Source organism: Macaca nemestrina, chromosome 19 (assembly GCF_043159975.1).
Source record: "Macaca nemestrina isolate mMacNem1 chromosome 19, mMacNem.hap1, whole genome shotgun sequence".
Classification (NCBI taxonomy): Eukaryota; Metazoa; Chordata; class Mammalia; order Primates; family Cercopithecidae; genus Macaca; species Macaca nemestrina.
The window spans coordinates 83,936,137-83,958,036 of NC_092143.1; the positions used below are offsets into that span (position 1 = coordinate 83,936,137).

The following is a 21,900-nucleotide window of genomic DNA, read 5'->3' on the forward strand; positions in this document are numbered from 1 at the left end:
GAGGCCGAGGCGGGCAGATCACCCGAGGTCAGGAGTTGTAGAGCAGCCTGGCCAACATGGTAAAACTCCATCTCTACTAAAAATACAAAATTAGCCAGATGTGGTGGTGCACGCCTGTAATCCCAGCTACTCGGGAGGCTGAGGCAGGAGAATCACTTGAACCTGGGAGGTGGAGGTTGCAGTAAGCGAAGATCATGTCACTGCACTCCAGCCTGGGTGACAAAACTGAAACTCCGTCTCAAAAAATAAATTTTAAAATCGGTAGAGAAGAGAAACTGGGTGTCCAGTGATAAGCAGATAATCACATGGAGGATAAGTTAAAGAACAAGTGTACAACAAAATAGTTTGGCAGGCATTTAGAAATGAAGTTCTGAGGCTTTGTGATATGGTAAAACTACAACACGTAGAATTAAAGTTCCAAAAACCTGATTGATAGTCTGTGTTCTTTCTTATAGCCCTGTGCTGGGATGTGATACAAAGTAAAGTGGCTTATGCTAATGATACAGCAGTCCTAAATAGCCGAATACTTTTAATACAGCAAATAAATGGGTTAATTTCTAATGCCTGAACTTGCCACAGGATGTTTATTAAAAAAAGAGACAAAGAAGACTGCACAGCAGATATTCATAGATCCTTTCTTAAAAGTTTATTAGGGAGTTGTAAGTTTACAGTGCTTCCTTTCTAGCTGGTTTGTTGCTGTAAGACAAAGAATTATAAATGAATTATTAAAAAATACAAACTTTGTAGAGTAGATGGTTCTATTAAATGTTTTATGTAATTTATTGTGTTTTGATTTACATGTATCTGGTTTGTTTTTTGGTAGGGGAGTGGGGGAGACAGAGTCTCGCTCTGTCATCCAAGCTGGAGTGCACTGGCACCATCTTGGCACACTGTAACCCCTCCCCACAACCACCACCACCCCACCCACCCCCCCGCCCGCCTCCACCAACCCCGGCCTCAGTGATACTCAGAAGGCAACCTCAGCCTTCTGAGTAGCTGGGACTACAGGCATGTGCCACCACACCTGGCTACTTTTTGTATTTTATGTAGAGACAGGATGTTGACATGTTGGCTCAAGCTAGTCTCGAACCCCTCAGCTCAAGTGATCTGCCTGCCTCGGCCTCCCAAAGTGCTGGAGTTACAGCATGAGCCACCCAGCCAGGCCTGATTTACATCTATTAAAAGCCAAAATTCAGATACTATAAAGGGATATCACTTAAAACGGATTAAAAATAGCACTTGAAGTAATTTGGATAAACAGTTGGCCAGCATACCCTTAAAAACACAGCATGTTTTTCTGACCCTTTTCCATAGTCTTATGTAAATGTGGGAAATGTCTGTAATTTGGAGGCTAGATTATTAAACAGGGTTCTCTGTTGACTTGACTTTTTTATTTGTATTATTTGTAATTGCTATTTATGCTTTTCATGGCTATTAAATCGCCATCATTTTAATATTTAGCTCTTTTTATGACATCTTTAAGCTCTGTATTTATATATACAAAGCCTTTGGCTAACAATAGAGAAGTTGCAAGTGTTTGCTGCTAAATGGTTCTTGATGGTGATTAAATTATGTAGCTTCTTCCAGCTGTGAATATCCTAAGATTGTGATAAAAGTTGACCGTAAGACTGGATGTGGTGGTTCACACCTGTGATCTCAGCACTTCGGGAGACTGAGGTAGGAGAATTCTTTGAGACCAGGAATTTAACAGAAGCCTGGGCAACATACTGAGACCTTGTCCCTACAAAAAATTTTTTTAAAATTAGCCAGCATGGTGGCTTGTGCGTGTAGTCCCAGCTACCCAGGAGGCTGAGGTAGAGGATCACTTGAGCTCGGGAGGCCAAGGTTACAGTGAGTGGAGATCCTGCCACTGCAATACAGCCTAGGGGAGAGAGCAAGACTCTGTCTCAAAAAAAAAAAAAAAAAAAAAAAATTGCTGGTTTACATCTGATCTTCTTTGATAAACCTGATAAAAACAAGCAATGGGGAAAGGATTCCCTATTTAATAAATGGTGTGGGAAGACTGGCTAGCCATATGTAGAAAGCTGAAACTGGATCCCTTCTTTACACCTTATACAAAAATTAACTCAAGGCCGGGCGCGGTGGCTCAAGCCTGTAATCCCAGCACTTTGGGAGGCCGAGGCGGGCGGATCACGAGGTCAGGAGATTGAGACCATCCTGGCTGACACGGTGAAACCCCGTCTCTACTAAAAAATACAAAAAACTAGCCGGGCGAGGTGGCGGGCGCCTGTAGTCCCAGCTACTGGGGAGGCTGAGGCAGGAGAATGGCGTGAACCCGGGAGGCAGAGCTTGCAGTGAGTCGAGATCCGGCCACTGCACTCCAGCCTGGGCAACAGAGCGAGACTCCGTCTCAAAAAAAAAAAAAAAAAAAAAAAAAATTAACTCAAGATGGATTAAAGATTTACATGTAAGACCTAAAACCATATCAACCCTAGAAAAAATCCTAGGCAATACCATTCAGGACATAGGCATGGGCAAAGACTTCATGACTAAAACAGCAAAAGCAGGCTGGGTGCAGTGGCTCACGCCTGTAATCCCAGCACTTTGGGAGGCCGAGGCAAGCGGATCATGAGGTCAAGAGATTGAGACCATCCTGGCTAACATGGTGAAACTCCGTCTCTACTAAAAAATACAAAAAAAATTAGCCAGGCATGATCGTGGGCGCCTGCAGTCCCAGCTACTCGGGAGGCTGAGGTAGGAGAATGGCGTGAACCCGGGAGGTGGAGCTTGCAGCCAGCTGAGTTCACTCCACTGCACTCCAGCCTGGGCAACAGAAGCCAAAAGACAAATGGGGTCTAATTAAACTAAATTAGATGTGCTTCTGCACAGCAAAAGAAACTATCATCAAAGTGAAGAGGCACCCTACAGAATGGGAGAATATTTTTGCCATCTACCCATCTGACAAAGGGCTAAATATCCAGAATCTACAAAGAACTTAAACAAATTTACAAGAAAAAAAAAAATCAAAAAGTGGACAAAGGATATGAACAGACACTTCTCAAAGGAAGACATTTATGCAGCCAACGGACACATGAAGAAATGCTCATCTTCACTGGTCATCAGAGAAATGCAAATCAAAACCACAATGAGATACCATTTCACGCCAGTTAGAATGGTGATCGTTAAAAATTCAGGAAGCAACAGGTGCTGGAGAGGATGTGGAGAAATAGGAATGCTTTTACACTGTTGATGGGAGTGTAAACTAGTTCAACCATTGTGGAAGACAGTGTGGCAGTTCCTCAAGGATCTAGAACTAGAAATACCATTTGACCCAGTGATCCCATTACTGGGTATATGCCCAGAAGATTATAAATCATACTACTATAAAGACACATGCACACGTATGTTTATTGTGGCACTATTCATAATAGCAGAGACATGGAACCAACCCAGATGTCCATCAGTGATAGACTGGATTAAGAAAATGTGGCACATACACACCGTGGAACACTATGCAGCCATAAAAAAGGATGAGTTCATGTCCTTTGCAGGGACGTGGATGAAGCTGGAAACCATCATTCTCAGCAAACTAACACAAGGACAGAAAACCAAACACATGTTCTCACTTATAGGTAGGAGTCAAACACTGAGATCACATGGGCACAGGGCAGGGAACATCACACACTGGGGCCTGTCATGGGGTGGGGGCCTAGGGGAGGGATAGCGTTAGGAGAAATACCTAATATAAATGATGAGTTGATGGGTGCAGCAAACCAACATGGCGAATCTATACCTATGTAACAAACCTGCGCGTTTTACACATGTAACCTAGAACTTAAAGTATAATTTTTTTTAAAAAATTGGTTTGAGAGGATTCTTCCTTTATTTTTTTCATATTTCAAAAGTATCTGTAGTTTGTATTCCTGCAGTAGTACTTATGAATTATTCTAATTATGTTATTTCAGTGATTTAGCATGTTTAATTCTGAATTTTAAATTTCAGTGTGTTATTGTAACTAGGACTTTCATTTGTTTCCCCAGCCATATCCTGCAAATGAGAGTTCTAAACTTGTCTCTGAGAGGGTGGATGACTATGAACATGCAGCCAAGTACATGAAGAACAGTCAAGTAAAGTTGCCTTTGGTAAGTTTTAATTTTTGAAAGTATTTTATAGAGAATGAGAAAAAGAACATGTCTTATATGGAGACATAGGAAATTATTTCACTTGCTTACAATACTTGGGCTCATTGACTTACAAATCAGTTGTTTCCCCTAAGTGATGTTGACTTGTTATAACCACAGAATATGGAATAAAATTCAATTCAATGGACTGAGATGGAGTGCTATATCTAAGGCAGTGAAGATAGTGAAAACATTACAGGCTTGGTGTGCAAGTTCCCTGCTAATGTAGGCACCAATGAATCACAGCATTTCATAGACAGAATTCAGGGGTCCAGGAATTTAAATGGGAAAAAATTACATCTTAACTTACACTAATTTCTGTGTAAAAGTTTTTAAAAATAATTACTACAATAGTACCACAGTGATAATTAGCTGCTACTATGGCTTTGTCATCAGTGGAAATTACAGATATTTTCATAGCACATTTTTGCCAATATCTTAGAATATTGTTTTCATTTATCATGTCTGGAAAAATGACATCACTAGATCTTGTTATTATAGTTAATGGTGTGTGCAAAGCAACACATATCTTTAATATTTTGATAGCTACATAAATGTAATTTATTTCCTTTGTGTAATATATACTTTATTTTGTTATTCCTTTGAAAAAACACAAAAATTTTATTTTTTCCACCAGTGCTGTTTATTGTTTCGAGATAGGCCTTTTTTGTTTTTTCATTTTCCAGATTAAGAATATTAGATAGATGCATTTTCCAGTTACACCCACACACACACTCACACACTATTCCCTCTTCACATACATTCAGTCTTTGAGAATTTGCAAGTTAGAGAATTTGGCAGGAGGGTAAAAGTGTGAGAAGATGGCTTTCAAAGTTAATCTCACTGATTTCTTTTATATGCTCAAATCACATTATAGGAGTGAATTGAATGTGTATTTACAATGAAGTTAGGGTCTTTTGGACATCTGTGCTGGTTATTTAGAAATAAGCATATGTTTACTTCCATATTGAATCTAAAATTTTCTTTTTCTATTTTGTAATTTTAGGGAACCTTAAGTAAATCAGAATGGGAAGCTACAAGTGAGTATATCATCAGCATAGATTAACTGATAATGTCAAAGTTCCTGTTTCAAAGTGATCATTAAAACCTGCAGAAAGGCCGGGCGTGGTGGCTCACACCAGAAGTCAGTATTTTGGGATGCCGAGACAGCCAGATTCCTCGAGCCCAGGAGTTGAGACCAGTCTGGGCAACATGGCGAATGCTTGTCTCTACCAAAAATACAAAAAAATTAGCCCGGTGTAGTGGCCTGTGCCTGTGGTCCAGCTACTCAGGAGGCTGAGGTAGGAGGACTGCTTGATCCTCAAGGCTGCAGTGAGCTGTGATCACACCACTGCACTCCAGTCTGGGCGACACAGTGAGACTGTCTCAAAATAAAATCTGAAAACTTTGAGTTTTTCTGACACATTTTAGGTTGTGTTTGTGTTTACACACACACACAAATACCTGTGTCTCTATATATGTCTACTCTTGGTTTCTTGCACAGCTGTGTCGTGCCGAGAGAAGACACACTGTACATGGGGTCTTCTCAGCGTAAACTTGTGAGCACGTGTAGACAATCTCATTGCCTATTTGTTACTAAGTAGCCATCTCTTTTTGAAGTGTTTACCTCAGATTTCTAGTGGAATTTTTGGCTTATAGAATACTTGCATGCCTTTTTCTTTTTATTTGGCCACTCTGATGTGACCGTGAAGCATAATAATACTAGAACGTTCAGTGAAACATCCGTGAGCAGGACGCGTTACAGGTGTGCACGATAGGGGCAGACGTGGTGCGAGATACTCTGAAGGGAAGTTCCTGTGTTCAGAAGAGAAGCCAGAGCACAGCACATCTGTGAAGACCGGTGGTGCTTCAGCGGTGGGTGTGAGGAAGTCGGGCCGCAGAGCCTCGCTGTTACCGCAGGAATCCCCCTTACATCGTGGGTGATAATGTTGAGGCACAAGTGGTCATTAAGGACAATGCATTTGATAAACATTATTGATTTACATGAAGTTTTGTGAAAGGTAAAGTAAAATAAAGATGTTAAATCTCTACCTTGTAGAAATCTACACTGTAATGGAAGGAACAGACACAAATAAATATACTACTAGGCCGACTTTTAAGTGCTAATGTTACTATAGTGGGGAACAAAGGTGAAGGAGAGCTTAATGAAAACTAATGAAATCTGGGAGGTAGTAATAATATTGATATTACTGAGTGTTGAACACGTGCAGGTGTGTGTAACTTTAATCCTTATAATAACATGTTGTAACTCATTTAATCCTCACAATGACTTTATGAGTATTATATCTCCTTTCACAGATGAGAAAACTAAACTGCTAAGATCACAGAGCTCACCTGTGATTAGCTTACCTAAGTGATCTGTCATCTTAACCGTGGTTTTGTGGAAGCCTGGCAGAAGGAAAATTTAGTAAGACTTCCTGAGTTGGATAGAGAAGAAAAGCAAAGGAGTAAACAAGACCAGTATTTTGAGGCTATGTGTCTCTGAACATTGGTACTATGACTAGAACTGGGACTGGAGGGTGTTATACACATGCGATAGTGTTGGACACACTAGTGAGTGTGTGCATAAACTATGGATTTTATTACTTTTTCCCTCAGTGGAGACTGGTTACCTGTCTTAGATATCCTGCTAGTCCCAAAGTAGGGTGTAAATTTTGATCAAGAGTCATCATGATGGTGGTACTGGCTGTGGCTTAGAACTGTATTTTTATATTGCCTATTTGTCTGAACTTCAGTCATCATGTACAAATGAAAAATTAGATGGCCCCAGACAATTGGAAGAGATGGGCTGGACGTGTGAAGAGAGCAATGGCCAAATTGCACCTAGAGTGTAGCACCCCAGGATTGTTTGGCTCTTTGATGAACTGCACTGTTCTAAGCTAGAGGGCTTCGTGGGTTGAGCGTATCTTGCATGCCATCACGAGTCTACAAGGCCCAAGCGATATTTTAGACTTCTGCTGGTCTGATCATTAAGCTATCATCAGAGCTGCTGCTCCTCTAGAAGATGGCTTTAAATGAGAAAGGCGAGAATTGCTATTGATTTGTTTCTGGAAGTGGAAGTGGTTCACGATTTGATTTTTTAAATCCCAATTGAAATGCCTGCATAGAAGGCATTTTATACAGTAAGTGGAACTTTTTAGGAGTTTCAAGTTAGAAAGTTACAATGTATTGAAAATCAGACTCTAGCATGTTAGTGGTTTCAGATGACCCTAAATGAGGAGAGGACAGGACTGAGGGGTTGTTTGCAATTGGTACGGGCCTGTGGGAGGTGGGATTTGGCAAAGCTGGACTGCACGAAGGCCACCCAGAACAGGGGACAGCATGAGTGATAGTAGCCAGCTGTGAGTGCTGACGTGCTGTGCACACTGATGTGCTACAAGTGCTGGGGACTGCGTTCCTCCTTACCTTCTGGCAGGAGCAGCAGACTTGATGAACACCTGCCTGCTTTCTGTCCTGTCACTGTGCTGCTAGCCACGTTTCATTTCAACTAAAGGAAATTGGAAACCGGTAAATAAGGAGCAGATAGTAGCAGGACCAAAGTAGTATTTTGGAAAAACTGCCATGGTATTCCTGTACAAGTTGGGTTGGAAGAGCAAGAAGCTGGAGTCTTGGGAGGCCATCAGGCAGTTAGCTGTGTTCATCTACCCTCCCTTCAGAAGTCATCTCAAGGAGTGAGGCCTCCAGCTTAGATGGACTTGATCTTGACTCACGGTTGAGTATCCTAGCACGTGCCCCGAACATCCTTGTGATGTTTTCAGGATTTGTCACCTTTTCAGGTATTTTCTTGCCCTAAAATCTATTGGTATTTTATTAGAAGATATACAGGCATACCTTGGGGATACTGCAAGTTTAGTTCTAGACCACCACAGTAAAGCAAGTCACTCAGATTTTTTGATCTCCCAGTGCATATAAAAGTTACGTTTACACTGTACTGTGGTCTGTTAAGTGTGCAGTAGTGTTTGAAAACAGTATACATACCTTAATTTAAAAATGCTTCATTGGTAAAAAATACTAAAGGTCATCTGAACCTTCAGTGAATCCAAATCTTTTCTGCTGGTGAAGGGAGGGTCTTCCCTCGATGACAGAAATACTCTCAGTGGATGGTGGTTGCTGAAGATTGGTGTGGCTGTGGCAGTTAAGACAATGAAGTTTGCCTCATTGATTGACCGTTCTTTCACAGAAGATTTCTCAGTAGCATGCAATGCTGCTTCATAGCATTTTACCCACTGTAGAACTTATTTCTAAATTGGAGTCACTCCTCTGAAACCTCTCCTGGTGCTTTATCAACTAAGATTTTGTAATGTTAATATTCTAAATCCTCTGTTGTCATTTCAACAATGTTCCCAGGGTGTTTACCGGAAGCAGATTCTATCTCAAGCTCATCCATAAGCAACTCCTCATTTGTTCAAGTTTGATCATAAGATTGGAGCAATTCAGTCACATCTGCAGGCTCCATTTATAATTCTAGTTCTCTTGCTGTTGCCATCCCATCTACAGCTACTTCCTCCACTGATGTGTTGAACCCCTTGAAGTCATGCATGAGGATTGGAATCCAGTTCTTCTAAACTTCTGTTCATGTTGTTATTTTGACCTCATCCCATGAGGCATGAACATTCTAATTGATATCTAGAATGGCCGGGCGCGGTGGCTCAAGTCTGTAACCCCAGCACTTTGGGAGGCCGAGACGGGCGGATCACGAGGTCAGGAGATCGAGACCATCCTGGCTAACACGGTGAAACCCCGTCTCTACTAAAAAATACAAAAAACTAGCCAGGCGAGGTGGCGGCGCCTGTAGTCCCAGCTACTCGGGAGGCTGAGGCAGGAGAATGGCATAAACCCAGGAGGCAGAGCTTGCAGTGAGCTGAGATCCGGCCACTGCACCCCAGCCTGGGTGACAGAGCAAGACTCTGTCTCCAAAAAAAAAAAAAAAAAATGGTGAATCCTTTCCATCAGGTTTTAAATTTACTTCATCCAGATCCATCAGAGGAATCGCTATCTATGGCAGCTATAGCCTTACAAAATGTATTTCTTAAATAAGAAGACTTAAAAATGAAAATCACCCCTTGATCATGGGCTGCAGAATGGATGTTGTATCAGCAGGCATGAAAATAACATTAATCTCCTTGTACATCTTCATCAGACCTCCTGGGTGACCAGGTACATTGCCAATGAGTAGTAATATTTTTTAAAGAATTTTCTTTTTCTGAGCGGTAGGTCTCAACAGTGGGCTTAAAATACTCAGTAAACCGTGAACAGATATGCTGTCATCCAGGCTTTGTTCCATTTATAGAGCATGAGCAGAGCAGATTCTACATAATTCTGAAGGGCCTCAGGATTTTTGGAAGGATAAATGAGCATTGGCTTCACCTTAAAGTCGCCAGCAGCATTAGCCTCTGACAGGAGAGTCACCCTGTCTTTTGAAGCTTTGAAACCCGGTGTTGACCTCTCTAGCTATGAAAGTCCTCAATGGCATCTTCTAATAGAAGCTGCCTCGTCTCCATTGAAGATCTTGCTTAGTCAATGTAGCCACCTTCATCAGTGATCTTAGCTGGATCTGCAGAACTTGCTGCAGCTTCTACATCAGCACTTGCTGCATCATCTTGTACTTTTACATTATGAAGGTGGCTGCTTTCCTTAAACCTCCTGAACCAACTTCTAGTTTCAGGCTTTTCTTGTGCAGTTTCCTCACCTCTCTCATCCTTCATAGAATTGAAGCGAGTTAGGGCCTCTGAATTAGGCTTTGGATAAAGGGAATGTTGTGACTGGTTGACCTTCTTTGCAGACCACTCAGACTTTTTCTGAAAATCAGCTGTCAGGCTGTTTGCTTTGTTATTCCAGTGTGTTTATTGGAGTAGACTTTTATTTTAAGAACTTTTCCTTTGCATTCATAACACCTGATTTCAAGCCTAGCTTTTTGCCTATTTTAGCTTTTGACATGCCTTCTTCACTAAGCTTAAGCTTAATCATTTCTAGCTTCTGATTTAAAGTGAGAGATGTGCAAGTGTTCGTTTCACTTGAACATGTAGAGACCATTGTAGGGTTATTAACTGGCCTTGTTTCAATATTGTTGGATCTCCAGAAACAGAGAGGCCGAGGAGAGGGAGGGTGAGAGATGGGGGAACAGCTAATTAGTGGAGCATCAGAGCACTCATGACATTTAGGAGTTCTCCATCTTACAAAGGCACTTCTGTAAAGTTTGTGGCACACCAAAACAGTTATAACAACAACAGCAAAGATCGCTGATTACAGATCGTCATGACAGATAATTATGGAAAAGCTTGAAATAATGCAAGAATTACCATAACGTGATATAAAAACCTGAAGCAAGCATGTGCTGTTGGAAAAATGGTGCCAGTAGACTTGCTTGACGTGGTATTGCCACAGAGCTACAATTTGTAAAAAAAAAAAAAAAAAAAAAAAAAAAACAGTCTGTGAGGCTAAATAAAGTTAGCTATGCCTTTAATAGGTTTCAACTTGATTCAGAACAAGGAATCGTAAATTCATTTAGCTGTCTTTTGAGTCGAAGCAGGAAACCTTATTTCAGGGAGAGAGCTCTTGGGGCCAGTACATGCAGAAATAGAAATAGTGTCTGTAAGTATTAATTGTCATAGAGCTTTAGGCGCACTTTCTTCACAAGGCCCTGCAACACAGTCATTGGGTGAATTGTTAACATGTATGTTCCTTTAATTCTTCTTTTATAAAATAGCTTTAATACTGTAATTCTAGTTTTCTTTGTTACACTTTTAATTTAAAATTTAATTTATAATTTTAATTTGTTATACTTTTAGTTTAGTTATACTTTGATTTTTCTTACCTTAAACTGATTTTTAGGCCGGGCGCGGTGGCTCAAGCCTGTAATCCCAGCACTTTGGGAGGCCGAGACGGGCGGATCACGAGGTCAGGAGATCGAGACCATCCTGGCTAACACGGTGAAACCCCGTCTCTACTAAAAAAAATACAAAAAACTAGCCGGGCGAGGTGGCAGGCGCCTGTAGTCCCAGCTACTCGGAAGGCTGAGGCAGGAGAATGGCGTGAACCCGGGAGACGGAGCTTGCAGTGAGCTGAGATCCGGCCACTGCACTCCAGCCTGGGCGACAGAGCGAGACTCCGTCTCCAGAAAAAAAAAAAAAAAAAAAAAAAACTGATTTTTAGAGCTGTTGAACTGGTTTTCCCATGGGCTGCTATATCACTGAGTATTATAGTAAGTAGATAATTGTTTTAAAGTAAACAAATACCATCCCATGTCTGCCTAAAAATGATTCAGATAATAGAGGAACTCTTAGAATTTACGGGGATTTTCCTCTTCAGAAGCTGCTTGAGAGCCTAAGAATTTTCCCCAAATTATGAACAAGACAGATTGTTTTATTTATTGTAATCATATGAGAAACTAAACTCTTATTTATTTCCTTTTTAGGTATTTACTTGGTGTTTGCCTTTGAGAAACAGCAGTGAGCACAGGCAGTAGTCCCAGAGGGGCCATGTTCTGCCCTGCACGGATGTGAACAACTCATCTCGATATATTTGACATTTCTCTGTCTGTTGATTTTAATTCTAAATGTGCAGGATGCTGCCAGAAACTGCAGTGCAGAAATTCAGCATTTGCTGTCTGTGACAGATGAACTTTTGCATGTGTATATAAGAATGAATTGGGACCTCTGTCTTTAAAAATCTATTTTTAGGTAATGTTCTAAGAATTCCATTTGCCTCTATGATCTTAGCTCATACAAATATAATATGACTTGTTAAAGCAACTAAACTCTTTCCTCAGTGCTCAGATTTGTCCTGTGTGCGTCTACAGTATTCAATTTATTGCAGTTGTAGAATTGGTCAGAGAGCATTTTCATAGTATGTTCATTTCTATGGTTTTGTTATATAGCATTTTTCAAGATTTAATGGTCTGTACAGTTGAATGTAAGTGTTCAATATTTATTGTTCAAGTTAAAAGTTTAGAACTCAATTTCAGATGTTCATGAAAGTTGCTTAGCTGAAATTTTAGCAATGTATTGCATTTTGAAATAATCATTAACATGCCACAATTCAGGAGCTGGTTAGAACATTTTAAGTGGCAGCATAGAATTTTGGAATTTGGGGGCTTTCTTTTGAGAATTTACTACCACAGCAATTAATGTTTCCAGTTACCAAGATTGTGATTAGACACATTTACCTTTCTTCATTGAACAAATGGTGCCATAGTTATTTTTCTCAAAATTTAGTGAAAATCCCTCCCATGTAAACATGTTGCACATTTTTTCCAAATTTATAGATAGAACTGCATTAGGAATATTCTCACCAACTGATGCTGTGTACCCATTTCAGCCCAGAAATAAGCAATACCTGTTCTTCTGTTACAGCCTCAGCACTTTGCACCATACGAGCCATTGTTAAAATTGTCACTTGTATAATTGACTGCTTTTCCAAAACTGGTACCTATGTGAACTGTTGTCCTTACTTTACACCACCATTTGGAAAACTTGCCAGTTTTTAGATGTAGATGTAGTGAAAAACTTCAAGAATGAAGCAGAGCAATTGAGTATTGTTTTTTAAATTATTAAGCCATGGTTTACAAAAACATCACTTTCTGTAGTAATTCACAATACTTGTTTTAAAAACATAGTGTCTTTATTAGTTTATGTCTATTAACCGTTCATGGTGTTAGAGTTGCAAGCTTTTTAGCAAGAAAATAGGGTTTCCTCATTTCAGTTCCTTCTGCAACCTGTGAATCTCCAAAGTGTTACCAGTTTACAAAAGTAAGTCTTTTTGCCTTAAGTCGTTTGGGAAGTAAGTAATACTGCATCTGACTCTGGTGGCTGTCATTAGCTAGGAGAAGTTTGCGGATGGTGTTGGTGAGGTGGGGAAAGGAAGTCTTCCTGTCACACACACGGTTCGTTTTCATTCTAGCGCAGTGCCGGGAAGTGTATTGATAGCTTGTAGGTACAGGAAAAGCATCATCATCATTTCCTCAGTTCGCATTTACTGGTCTTAACAGGTAATAATAATACATGTACTTTTAGCCTCTTTCAGCCTCTTCCACGCCATGGGTAATTTGGGGCAGAGGAGAATCCTGCAAAGGATGGAGTAACCAGTGGTAATACAAAGCAGGGAGAACAGAAAGGTAGAGTTCCTCAGGCCTTCAGTGAACAGAAAGGAGCAGAGAGTGAGATTAGATCTGAGAAGACGCTCTGGGGACTGAACCCACTGTTGCTGGTGTGGGGGAGGCTCGCTGGAGCCACGTCTGCAGGTACTGCGTTCAGGCAGCCGCCTTCCTCCTTGAGCTTTGCCTGTCGCTTGCCTTATCAGTTCTTTCTCCACCATCCCCCACCCGCCCCCAGCCCGTGTCTCCTTGCTACAATTAAGTTTCTGGACATTGACTTAAGAACTGTTAGGAAAAGGAAAAGGACCCCTGCCTATCCTCTCCAACCACCAAGGTGGAGGGACCTAGTAGGATGCCCTCGACCCACCTTGCAGTGGAAATGTTCGGTTTTCTACTCAGGACTTAGGTGACTGTTGTGAGGGGGCGTGGCTTTTCACCATCAGGCCAGGAAGAGCACCTGTTGCCATAAGCTCGGTGAAGTGGGGCCCTCCCAGACCTGCCGTGCAGTTTATCCTCCGAGAATGGAATTAGAAATGAAGACCCAGCCAGCTATTGGTGGGATGACGGAACTGGGGATTGCGCTGATTGATCTGGGACCATGGCTGGATTGTGATGGAACGAAGACTGCTGATGTTCAATGCTTTGGGCCCAGGATATACTTGAGAAAAAGCACTAGTGGCTTGTGTTCAGGGAGAGGAGCTGGCAGTTTTTAACCACTTCTGAGGAAGCCGTGTTCTAACCTGCGGAGAGTATTGCGATTCTGTGAGAGGGCCTTTCTGCAGAGCCACTGCAGCGTCCGGCTTGGCCCTCCTGTGCCTTCAGCACCCAGCCAGGCTCTCTGGGTCCAGGGTGACTCGCAAAGAAACTGGCCTTCAGCCGGAGAAAACACGGGGTGGAGACTCTCACTTACGTTAACGCCTTCTCGTAATGACTGAAAGGCAGGTTGCCAGCACAGTGTTTCCCAGCCTGCTCCCCCACCCACACTTGGAAATCGAGGGAGCACGATCGCTGTCTGACTTCACATGTTACTAGAGAATCAGAGCAGAGCTGAGAGTATATTGGTCAGCATCATAGAAAAGCAAAGGTTGCTGAGCCATGAGAGGGCCAGGTATCCAGTTTTGTTAACTCGGGAATTTCTTCTTAACCTGTTTTTTAGCTTAGTGCCATTATTATGTCATTTTGATTTGTATTCAAGTACTCTTCAAGTATCTTTGTGATGAAGGTTTGGTTACTTGTAGAGATCTGCCTGCACGGTGAAAATGCCAGTGTGAATGTTCTAGCTACCGAACATTGTTTTTTGTTGAAAAACTGACTTTCTGTTGTCTACCTCAGGCCTTGTGCGTTTGGGTTATCTCGAGCCAGTCACCACAGAGGGTCTCTAGGGTCTGCAAAATAGAGGCCAAATCCAGGGACCAGGCCCCAGTAATGGAAGTTGTACCAAAATGCCTGTGGTACTTGACGGCCTGTTGGTCAAATAGGAAGTGTGAGTGTGTGATGTTAGAACCTCCCTAGTTGCTGCTGTATCAAACACTACACACTTGACAAGCGTTTTCATTCCCCGCCCTCGGACAGAACAACATTCCTAATTGTTTGAAGGCAACCAGTGCAAAGGCTGCTACACTTCTGTCATGATCTTTAGCAGATATGGACGGGACTGGATCCCGGGGCACTGTCAGCACTTCTCTCCCTCTTGTGCTTCCCAGTTTGTCCTCTGCTCCCACGTAGGCCTAAAAGCCACCCCACTCCGTAGTGCCTGCGCCTCACCACGATATTGAGGACGCTGAGGACACCCAAGGGTGCTCTGCACAGTTTGGCTGTGGAGACTTGAGCAAGCCCAAGTCCCCTGCGCCCTGGACTTCTCCTGGGTTGTACTTTTCTGGGGACAGCGTACCTTGGACAAAGCCGAGCTGACAACTCACGTTTATTAGTCTCCTACCTGAGTCAGTCACTTCGCCAAATTCTTCACCTGTGGTAACTCATTTTGATTGTTACAACATCTCAGCACCATTATTCCCATTTTAATGATGAGGAAACTGAGTCATAGAGGATACAGACTTGCCCAAAGGAGAGCTAGGATTTCCACACCCCCTCCCCAAGTCGGGCCTGCCCTCCAAGTGCTTGTTATATACCTCCATGGGTGTCAGCCCAGATGACTCCACCCATCCACCACCTGCAGCTTGAGATGTTCACTATTAGAGCTCCATCCTTTTGGTTCAAAACGTTGGTACCTACGTAGATGTTCCCTGGGAGGAGTGTTTCTTTCTGAGTAAGGGGCTTTGTTGAAAGGGGGGGTTAGAGAGAGCAAGACGGCCCTCGAGTGCACTGGCAGGAAGCAAAGATAAGACTTGAATTTAAGTTTGATGGGCCTCCTCCTCTAGCAGCCCAACCTGTAGCAAATCTAGTTTAGCCTGCATGACAGGGAGACGGGTTCTCTTCCCACCCTCACCGTTTGCAAGTGGCCGGAGCTGGGAATGGCAGTACAAGAGTGTAGCCAAAGGGAGAGGCTGAGAAAAGGAGGCCTTTTTTTCAGTTTTGAGTTGAGTATCCAGACAGAGGCAAATCATTTTAACTTTTTATTAAAGTGTAACTATAGAAACACATCAGTGATTTTTCACAAATGGAACACGTGCATACAATCAGCACCCCAGAAGCCCCCCATCAGATTCCCTTCCAGTTAACTACCTCTCCAAGGGAAACCACTATCCTGAGTTCTAAGAGCATAGATTAGTTCTGTCTGGTTTGGGATGATACATAAATGGAATTATGCATTCTTTGTATCTGGTTTCTTTTCACCCATATTATGTTTGTGAGATTTTTGTTGCATGTATTTGTACATGGTTTTTCATTCTCATGGTTGTATAATATTCCATTGTGTGAATAAACCACATACTATTTATCTGACGGCTGTTTGGTTCATTTACCATTTGGAAGCTAGTACTGATCCAGATACTCTAGTACATGAATTTTGGTGTACCCAGGTACGTACTTCTGCCTAGGAATGTGCTACAATTTGAATGTTTATCCTTCCAAATCTTATGTTGAAATTTGATCCCCAGTGTTGCAGATGGGACCTAGTGGGAGGTGTTTGGGTCATGGGGGTGGGTCCCTGATGAATAGATTAATGCCTCACGGTGGTGGGAGTGTGAGTTCTTGCTCATTTCCCAGGGACAAGTTAATTTTTTTCCGATTAACAACAATGACACCTGGTGGTTTAAAAGAGCTTGGCACCTCCCCCATCTTTTGCTTTCTCTCGCCATGTGATCTCTACACACCAGCTCTCCTTTGCCTTCCACCATGAGTGGAAGCAGCCTGAGGCCCTCATCAGAAGCAAATATTGCAGGATCTCTCCGGGCCTTTGTCTTCTGTGCCTACGTGTCCGCGGCTCAGTTACCCTCTACTGCTCCTTTGCCTTTGCCCTGTCACCCTGTTACCTGCAAGGGTAGGGAAGATACCAGTACACTCGAGAACCAGGAAGTGGAAACAGGAATACCAGAGCCTTAAAGATCAGTACAATGATGTTTGGAGAAATCTAAAAGAGTTGGGGAGGGAGCTAAGCTGGCTGACTAGATGCGGCCAGGAAGAGCATCTCTCACCAAGAGACCAGACCATCAAGAAAACTGACACACTCTGAGCAGATCTTTGGAAGGAAGGTGTTGAGAGTGGACAGTGGGAAAATACAGACGCTGGGCTCAAGGGGAAGGAAGCGGGGAACCCTGCCCAGGACCGGTGAGCACTAGGATTTGTTCCTGGTCCTCAGTGGCTCCTGGGGAAGGGGTGAGTTAAACAGACGAGTGACCCACTCTTACCATGGACCTCCGGAATCCTGGCTGCAGGAAACCCCACAACCCCATGGACATTTAAACTGACAGGGAGGGTTGTTTGGAGCGGTGGCAGGGAAGGGACTCCAGCCTTTGCATAACCCAGAGGGTTTGGCACTGGAATGGCTACAGTGGAGTACAACCAAGGACACCCATCCCCTAGGACTCACCACACTCCTCTGGGTGACTTTGGCTTTGTCAACTGTCAGACCTGGAAAGAGCAGGGTGGTCTTGCCCTTGGGACAAGGACAGTCTACCTGAGTGCCCCTGCTCCCTTAATCTGGCCTTTCTGGGGGTCCCTGCCTGGCCGTGGCCGTTTGCAGCACAGCCACAGATGCCCAACTAGGGTGCCCTCCAGTGGCAGCCAAAATAGCTCATTTACAGGCAGACCATACCTAACTGCCACAGAGCTCCAGCAGACTGGCCCCTACCGGTGAACACCCACCCACCCACAGCCTCTTCCCACTGCAATCTCCCATGCACCACTTTGCTGGCACCCACCGGCAGTCTCACCATCCTGCTCCCACCAGTACCCTAACTCTGCTGACACACGCACACCCCACTGCACTGCCGCTTACACCACAGTTAAACCCTCAATGGCATCAAAGAAGATAAAAGCAGGCTGGGCACGGTGGCTTACACCTATAATCCCGGCACTTTGCGAGGCTGAGGTGGGCAGATCACGAGATCAGGAGTTCAAGACCAGCCTGACCAACATGGTGAAACCCCATCTCTACTAAAAATACAAAATTAGCTGGGCATGGTGGCGCACACCTGTAACTGCAGCATTAACTGAAAAGTCCAAAGTTCAATGTCTCATCTGGGACAAAGCAAGTTCCTTCCAACAGTAAGCCTGTAAAATAAAAAACAAGCTATTTACTTCCAAGATACAATGGTGGGTATAGGCACTGGATAAACACTCCTGTTCTAAAAGGGAAGATCTGGCCAAAAGAAACGGGGCTACAAGCCCCACACAAGTCTGAAGCCAAGCAGGGCAGTCATTAAATCACAAAGCTCCAAAGCAATCTCCTCTGACTGCGTATCCTACATCCAGGGCACAGTGGTGCGAGAGGCGGGCTCCTGTATGAGTCCGATTCTTACACTGCTATAAATATACTACCTAAGACTGGGTAATTTATAAACAAAAGAGGTTTAATTGACTCACAGTTCTGCATGGCTGGAGAGGCCTCAGGAAACTTACAATAATGGCAGAAAGTGAAGGGGAAGCAAGGTATATCTTACTTAGTGGCAGGAGGGACAGCGTAAGTGGGAACTGCCAAACACTTTTAAGCCATGGGCTCTTGTGAGAACTCACTCACTATCATCAGAACAGCAGGGGGGAAACTGCTTCCATGATCCAATCACCTCCCACCAGGTCCCTCCCTCGAGGTGTTGGGATTACAATTCAAGATGCTGCTCTCGCAGGCAGGAGTTGAGTGCCTGTGACTTTTCCAGGCACAGAGTGCAAATTGCTGGTGGATCTGTGATTCTTGGGTCTGGAGGATGGTGGCCCCCTTCTGACAGCTCCATTAGACAGTGCCCAGTGGAATCTCAGTGTGGGGACTCTAATCCCACATTTTCCCTCGTCACTGCCCTAGTAGAGGTTCTCTGTGAGAGTTCTGCCCTTGCAGCAGGCTTCTGCCCGGACACCGAGGCTGTTTGATACATCCTCTGAAATCAAGGTGGAGGCTGCCAAGCCTCAATCACTCTCACATTCTGTGCACCTGCAGGCTTAACACCACACGAAAGCCATAAAGGTTTACGGCTTGCATTCTCCAAAGTGGCAGCCTGAACTCCTGGCCCCTTTACGCCCTTGCTGGAGCTGCAGTCACCTGGATGCAGGTAGCAGTGTCCTGAGATTTCACAGTACGGCAATGACCTGACCCTGGCCTATGAAACCATTCAGCCCTGCTAGGCCTCAGGGTTTGTGATGATGGGGGGCTGCTGCCAAGGTCTCTGAAATGCCTTAAGGCCTTTTCCTTATTTTCTCGGATATTAGCACTTTACTCCCTTTTAGTAATGCAAATTTCTCCAGCAAGTGGTTGCTCCACAATCTGCTTGAATTCCTCTTTCAGAAATTCCTCTCTGTCTTAGAAATTCCTTCCACCGGATATCCTAAATCTTTTCCACAGATCCTTAAGGGCATGAATGCAATGCAGGCAGGTTCTTTGCTAAGGCCTAATATGCATGACCTTTTCTCCAGTTCCCGATAAATTTCCTATTTCCATATGAGACGTTGTCAGCCTGGAGTTCACTGTTCGTCTCACTGTCAGCATTTTGGTCACAACCATTTTGCCAGTACCCAAGAAGTTGAAAACTTTCGCTCACCTTCCTGAGCCCTCGAAACTCTTCCACCTTCTGCCCTGTAGCTAGTTCCGGAATCACTTCCATTTTAAGGTATCTTATAGCAATGTCCCACTCCTTGATACCAATTTTTTATGTTAGGCCTTTCTTGAATTGCAATAAATACCTGAGACGGGGCAATTTATTTTAAAAGAGGTTTAACTGGCTCACAGAGAGATCATGGCAATGGTATCTGCTCAGCTTCTGGGGACCTCAGGGAGCTTTCAATAATGGCAGAAGGCAAAGTGAGAGCTGGCACATCGTATGGCAAAAGCAGGAGCAAGAGAGAGAGAGTGGTGGGTGGGGAGGCGTCCCACACTTTTTAAACTACCAGATCTTTTTTTTTTTTTTTTTTTTTTGAGTTGGAGTTTTGCTCTTGTTGCCCAGGCTGGAGTGCAATGGTGCGATCTCGGCTCACTGCATTCTCCGCCTCCTGGGTTCAAGCGATTCTCCTGCCTCAGCCTCCTGAGTAGCTGGGATTACAGGCACACGCCACCATGCCTGGCTAATTTTTGTATTTTTAGTAGAGACGGAGTTTCACCATGTTGGTCAGGTTGCTCTCAAACTCCTGACCTCAGGTGATCCACCCGCCTCAGCCTCCCAAAGTGCTGGGATTACAGGCGTGAGCCACCAAGCTTGGCTTAAACTACCAGATCTTATGTGAACTTAGGACGAGAGCTCACTTATCACCAAAGGGATGGCCCAAGCCATTCATAAGGGATCTGCTCTTATGATTCAATCACCACTTATCAGGCCCCATCTCCACCACTGGGGATTACAATTCAATGTGAGATTTGGGTGGGGCAAATATCCGAACTATATCACTTTCCCTCATCAACCATGGCTTCTCAAATATAAAAGCAGATTTCCAACCACCCTTATTGAAGGGATGGCCTGCCCCTCCACACCTGTGGGTGTTTCTCGTTCGGTGGAACGAGAGACTTGAGAAAAGAAATGAGACACAGAGACAAAGTATAGAGAAAGAAAAGGTGGGCCCAGGGGACCGGCGCTCAGCATACAGAGGACCCGCGCCGGCACCGGTCTCTGAGTTCCCTCAGTATTTATTGATAATTATCTTTACCATCTTAGAAAAAGGGAAGTGGCAGGATAATAGGATCATTGTAGGGAGAAGGTCAGCAGTAAGATATATGAATAAAGATCTCTGTGACGTAAGTTTAAGGAAAAGTGCTGTGCCTTGATATGCATATACAGGCATCTTCATAAACCTTTTTAGTGCATAAAGAGCAGCATTGCGCTAGCAAGTCCCACCTTTCGCCCTAACGCGGTTTTCTCCTTTCTCAGTAAACAGAACATACAATCAGGTTTTACTCCAAGATGCTCCATTGGCCAGGGGTGGGCAGGAGACAGATGCTTTTCTCTATCTCAACTGCCCAGAGGCCCTCTTTCCTCTTACACTAGTCCTCCTCAGCACAGACCCTTCACGGGTGTCAGGCTGGGGGATGATCAGGTCTTTCCCTTCCCACGAGGCCATATTTCAGACTATCACATGGGGAGAAACCTTGGACAATACCTAGCTTTCCTAGGCAGAGGTCCCTGGGAACTTTGGCAGTGTATGCGTCCCTGGGTACTTGAGATTAAGAGAATGGTGATGACTTTTAACCAGCAAGCTGCCTTCAGGCACTTGTTTAACAAAGCACACCCTGCACAGCCCAAAATCCATTAAACCTTGAGCCACCACAGCACATGTCTCTTGCAAGGACAAGGTTGGGGGTAGGGTCAGAGATTAACAGCATCTCAAATACAGAACAAAATGGAGTCTCTTATGTCTACTTCTTTCTATACGGACACAGTAACAGTCTGATCTCTCTTTCTTTTCCCCACACCTTATCAGTGGGATACAACTTACTTTGTAAAAGCAAACACTCGGGGAGTAGTCAGCAAAGAGCAATTGGCCACTTACATGAAGGTTAGGTGTCAGAAGGTAATAAGCCTGCAGAAATAAGTGTAAGGCAGAAATGTCACAGTGTGGCTTGTAACTCTTTTTTTTTCTTTGAGACGGAGTCTCACTCTGTCACCAGGCTGGAGTGCCGTGGCGTGATCTCAGCTCACTGCAACCTCCGCCTCCTGGGTTCAAGCGATTCTCCTGCCTCAGCCTCCTGAGTAGCTGGGATTACAGGCGCTCATCACCATGCCTGGCTAATTTTTTGTATTTTTAGTAGAGACGGGGTTTCACCATGGCCAGGGTGGTCTTGAAATAATGACCTCTGGTGATCCGCCCGCCTCAGCCTCTCAAAGTGCTGGGATTACAGGCGTGAGCCACCAAGCCCTGCAGCTTTTCTCCAGACAGCTTTTCATATAATTTATAACTATTAATTTTTCTAGCAATGGCAATCCAATCATACCAGTAAATTGAATGGAATTCTTAACAGCTTCTTCCTAACATTTCTTTCTTTCTTTCTTTTTGGCATGTGTCACTTCTCCTAAACTGGTAATAAAATGAAGTTACCTCTATATGCAAATCCAT

The 21,900-nt window shown here is 43.7% G+C and overlaps 1 protein-coding gene and 1 long non-coding RNA gene across 5 annotated transcripts in view; one reads left to right on the top strand and one right to left on the bottom strand.

The window, feature by feature from the left end:
• The window catches only part of LOC105478945 (RNA guanine-7 methyltransferase), a 39,706-nt gene extending 23,551 nt beyond the window's left edge, over nucleotides 1–16,155 (top strand). For all 4 annotated transcript variants that reach the window (XR_011617184.1, XM_071085739.1, XM_071085740.1 and 1 more), the window contains 3 exons: nucleotides 4,002–4,103; nucleotides 5,149–5,182; nucleotides 11,578–16,155. Coding sequence is in view for 3 of the 4 variants with exons in the window: in XM_071085739.1 (XP_070941840.1) it covers nucleotides 4,002–4,103; nucleotides 5,149–5,182; nucleotides 11,578–11,615 (174 nt within the window). In the remaining variant the exon portion in view is untranslated. The remainder of the gene's footprint in view (nucleotides 1–4,001; nucleotides 4,104–5,148; nucleotides 5,183–11,577) is intronic.
• On the bottom strand, nucleotides 5,937–10,556 carry LOC139360088 (uncharacterized). Its single transcript, XR_011617186.1, has 4 exons — nucleotides 10,463–10,556; nucleotides 7,569–7,650; nucleotides 6,513–6,551; nucleotides 5,937–6,070 (listed from the first exon to the last, which is right to left on the bottom strand). It is a non-coding gene; the product is annotated as an uncharacterized lncRNA (long non-coding RNA).
• Nucleotides 16,156–21,900: the final 5,745 nt, after the last annotated feature.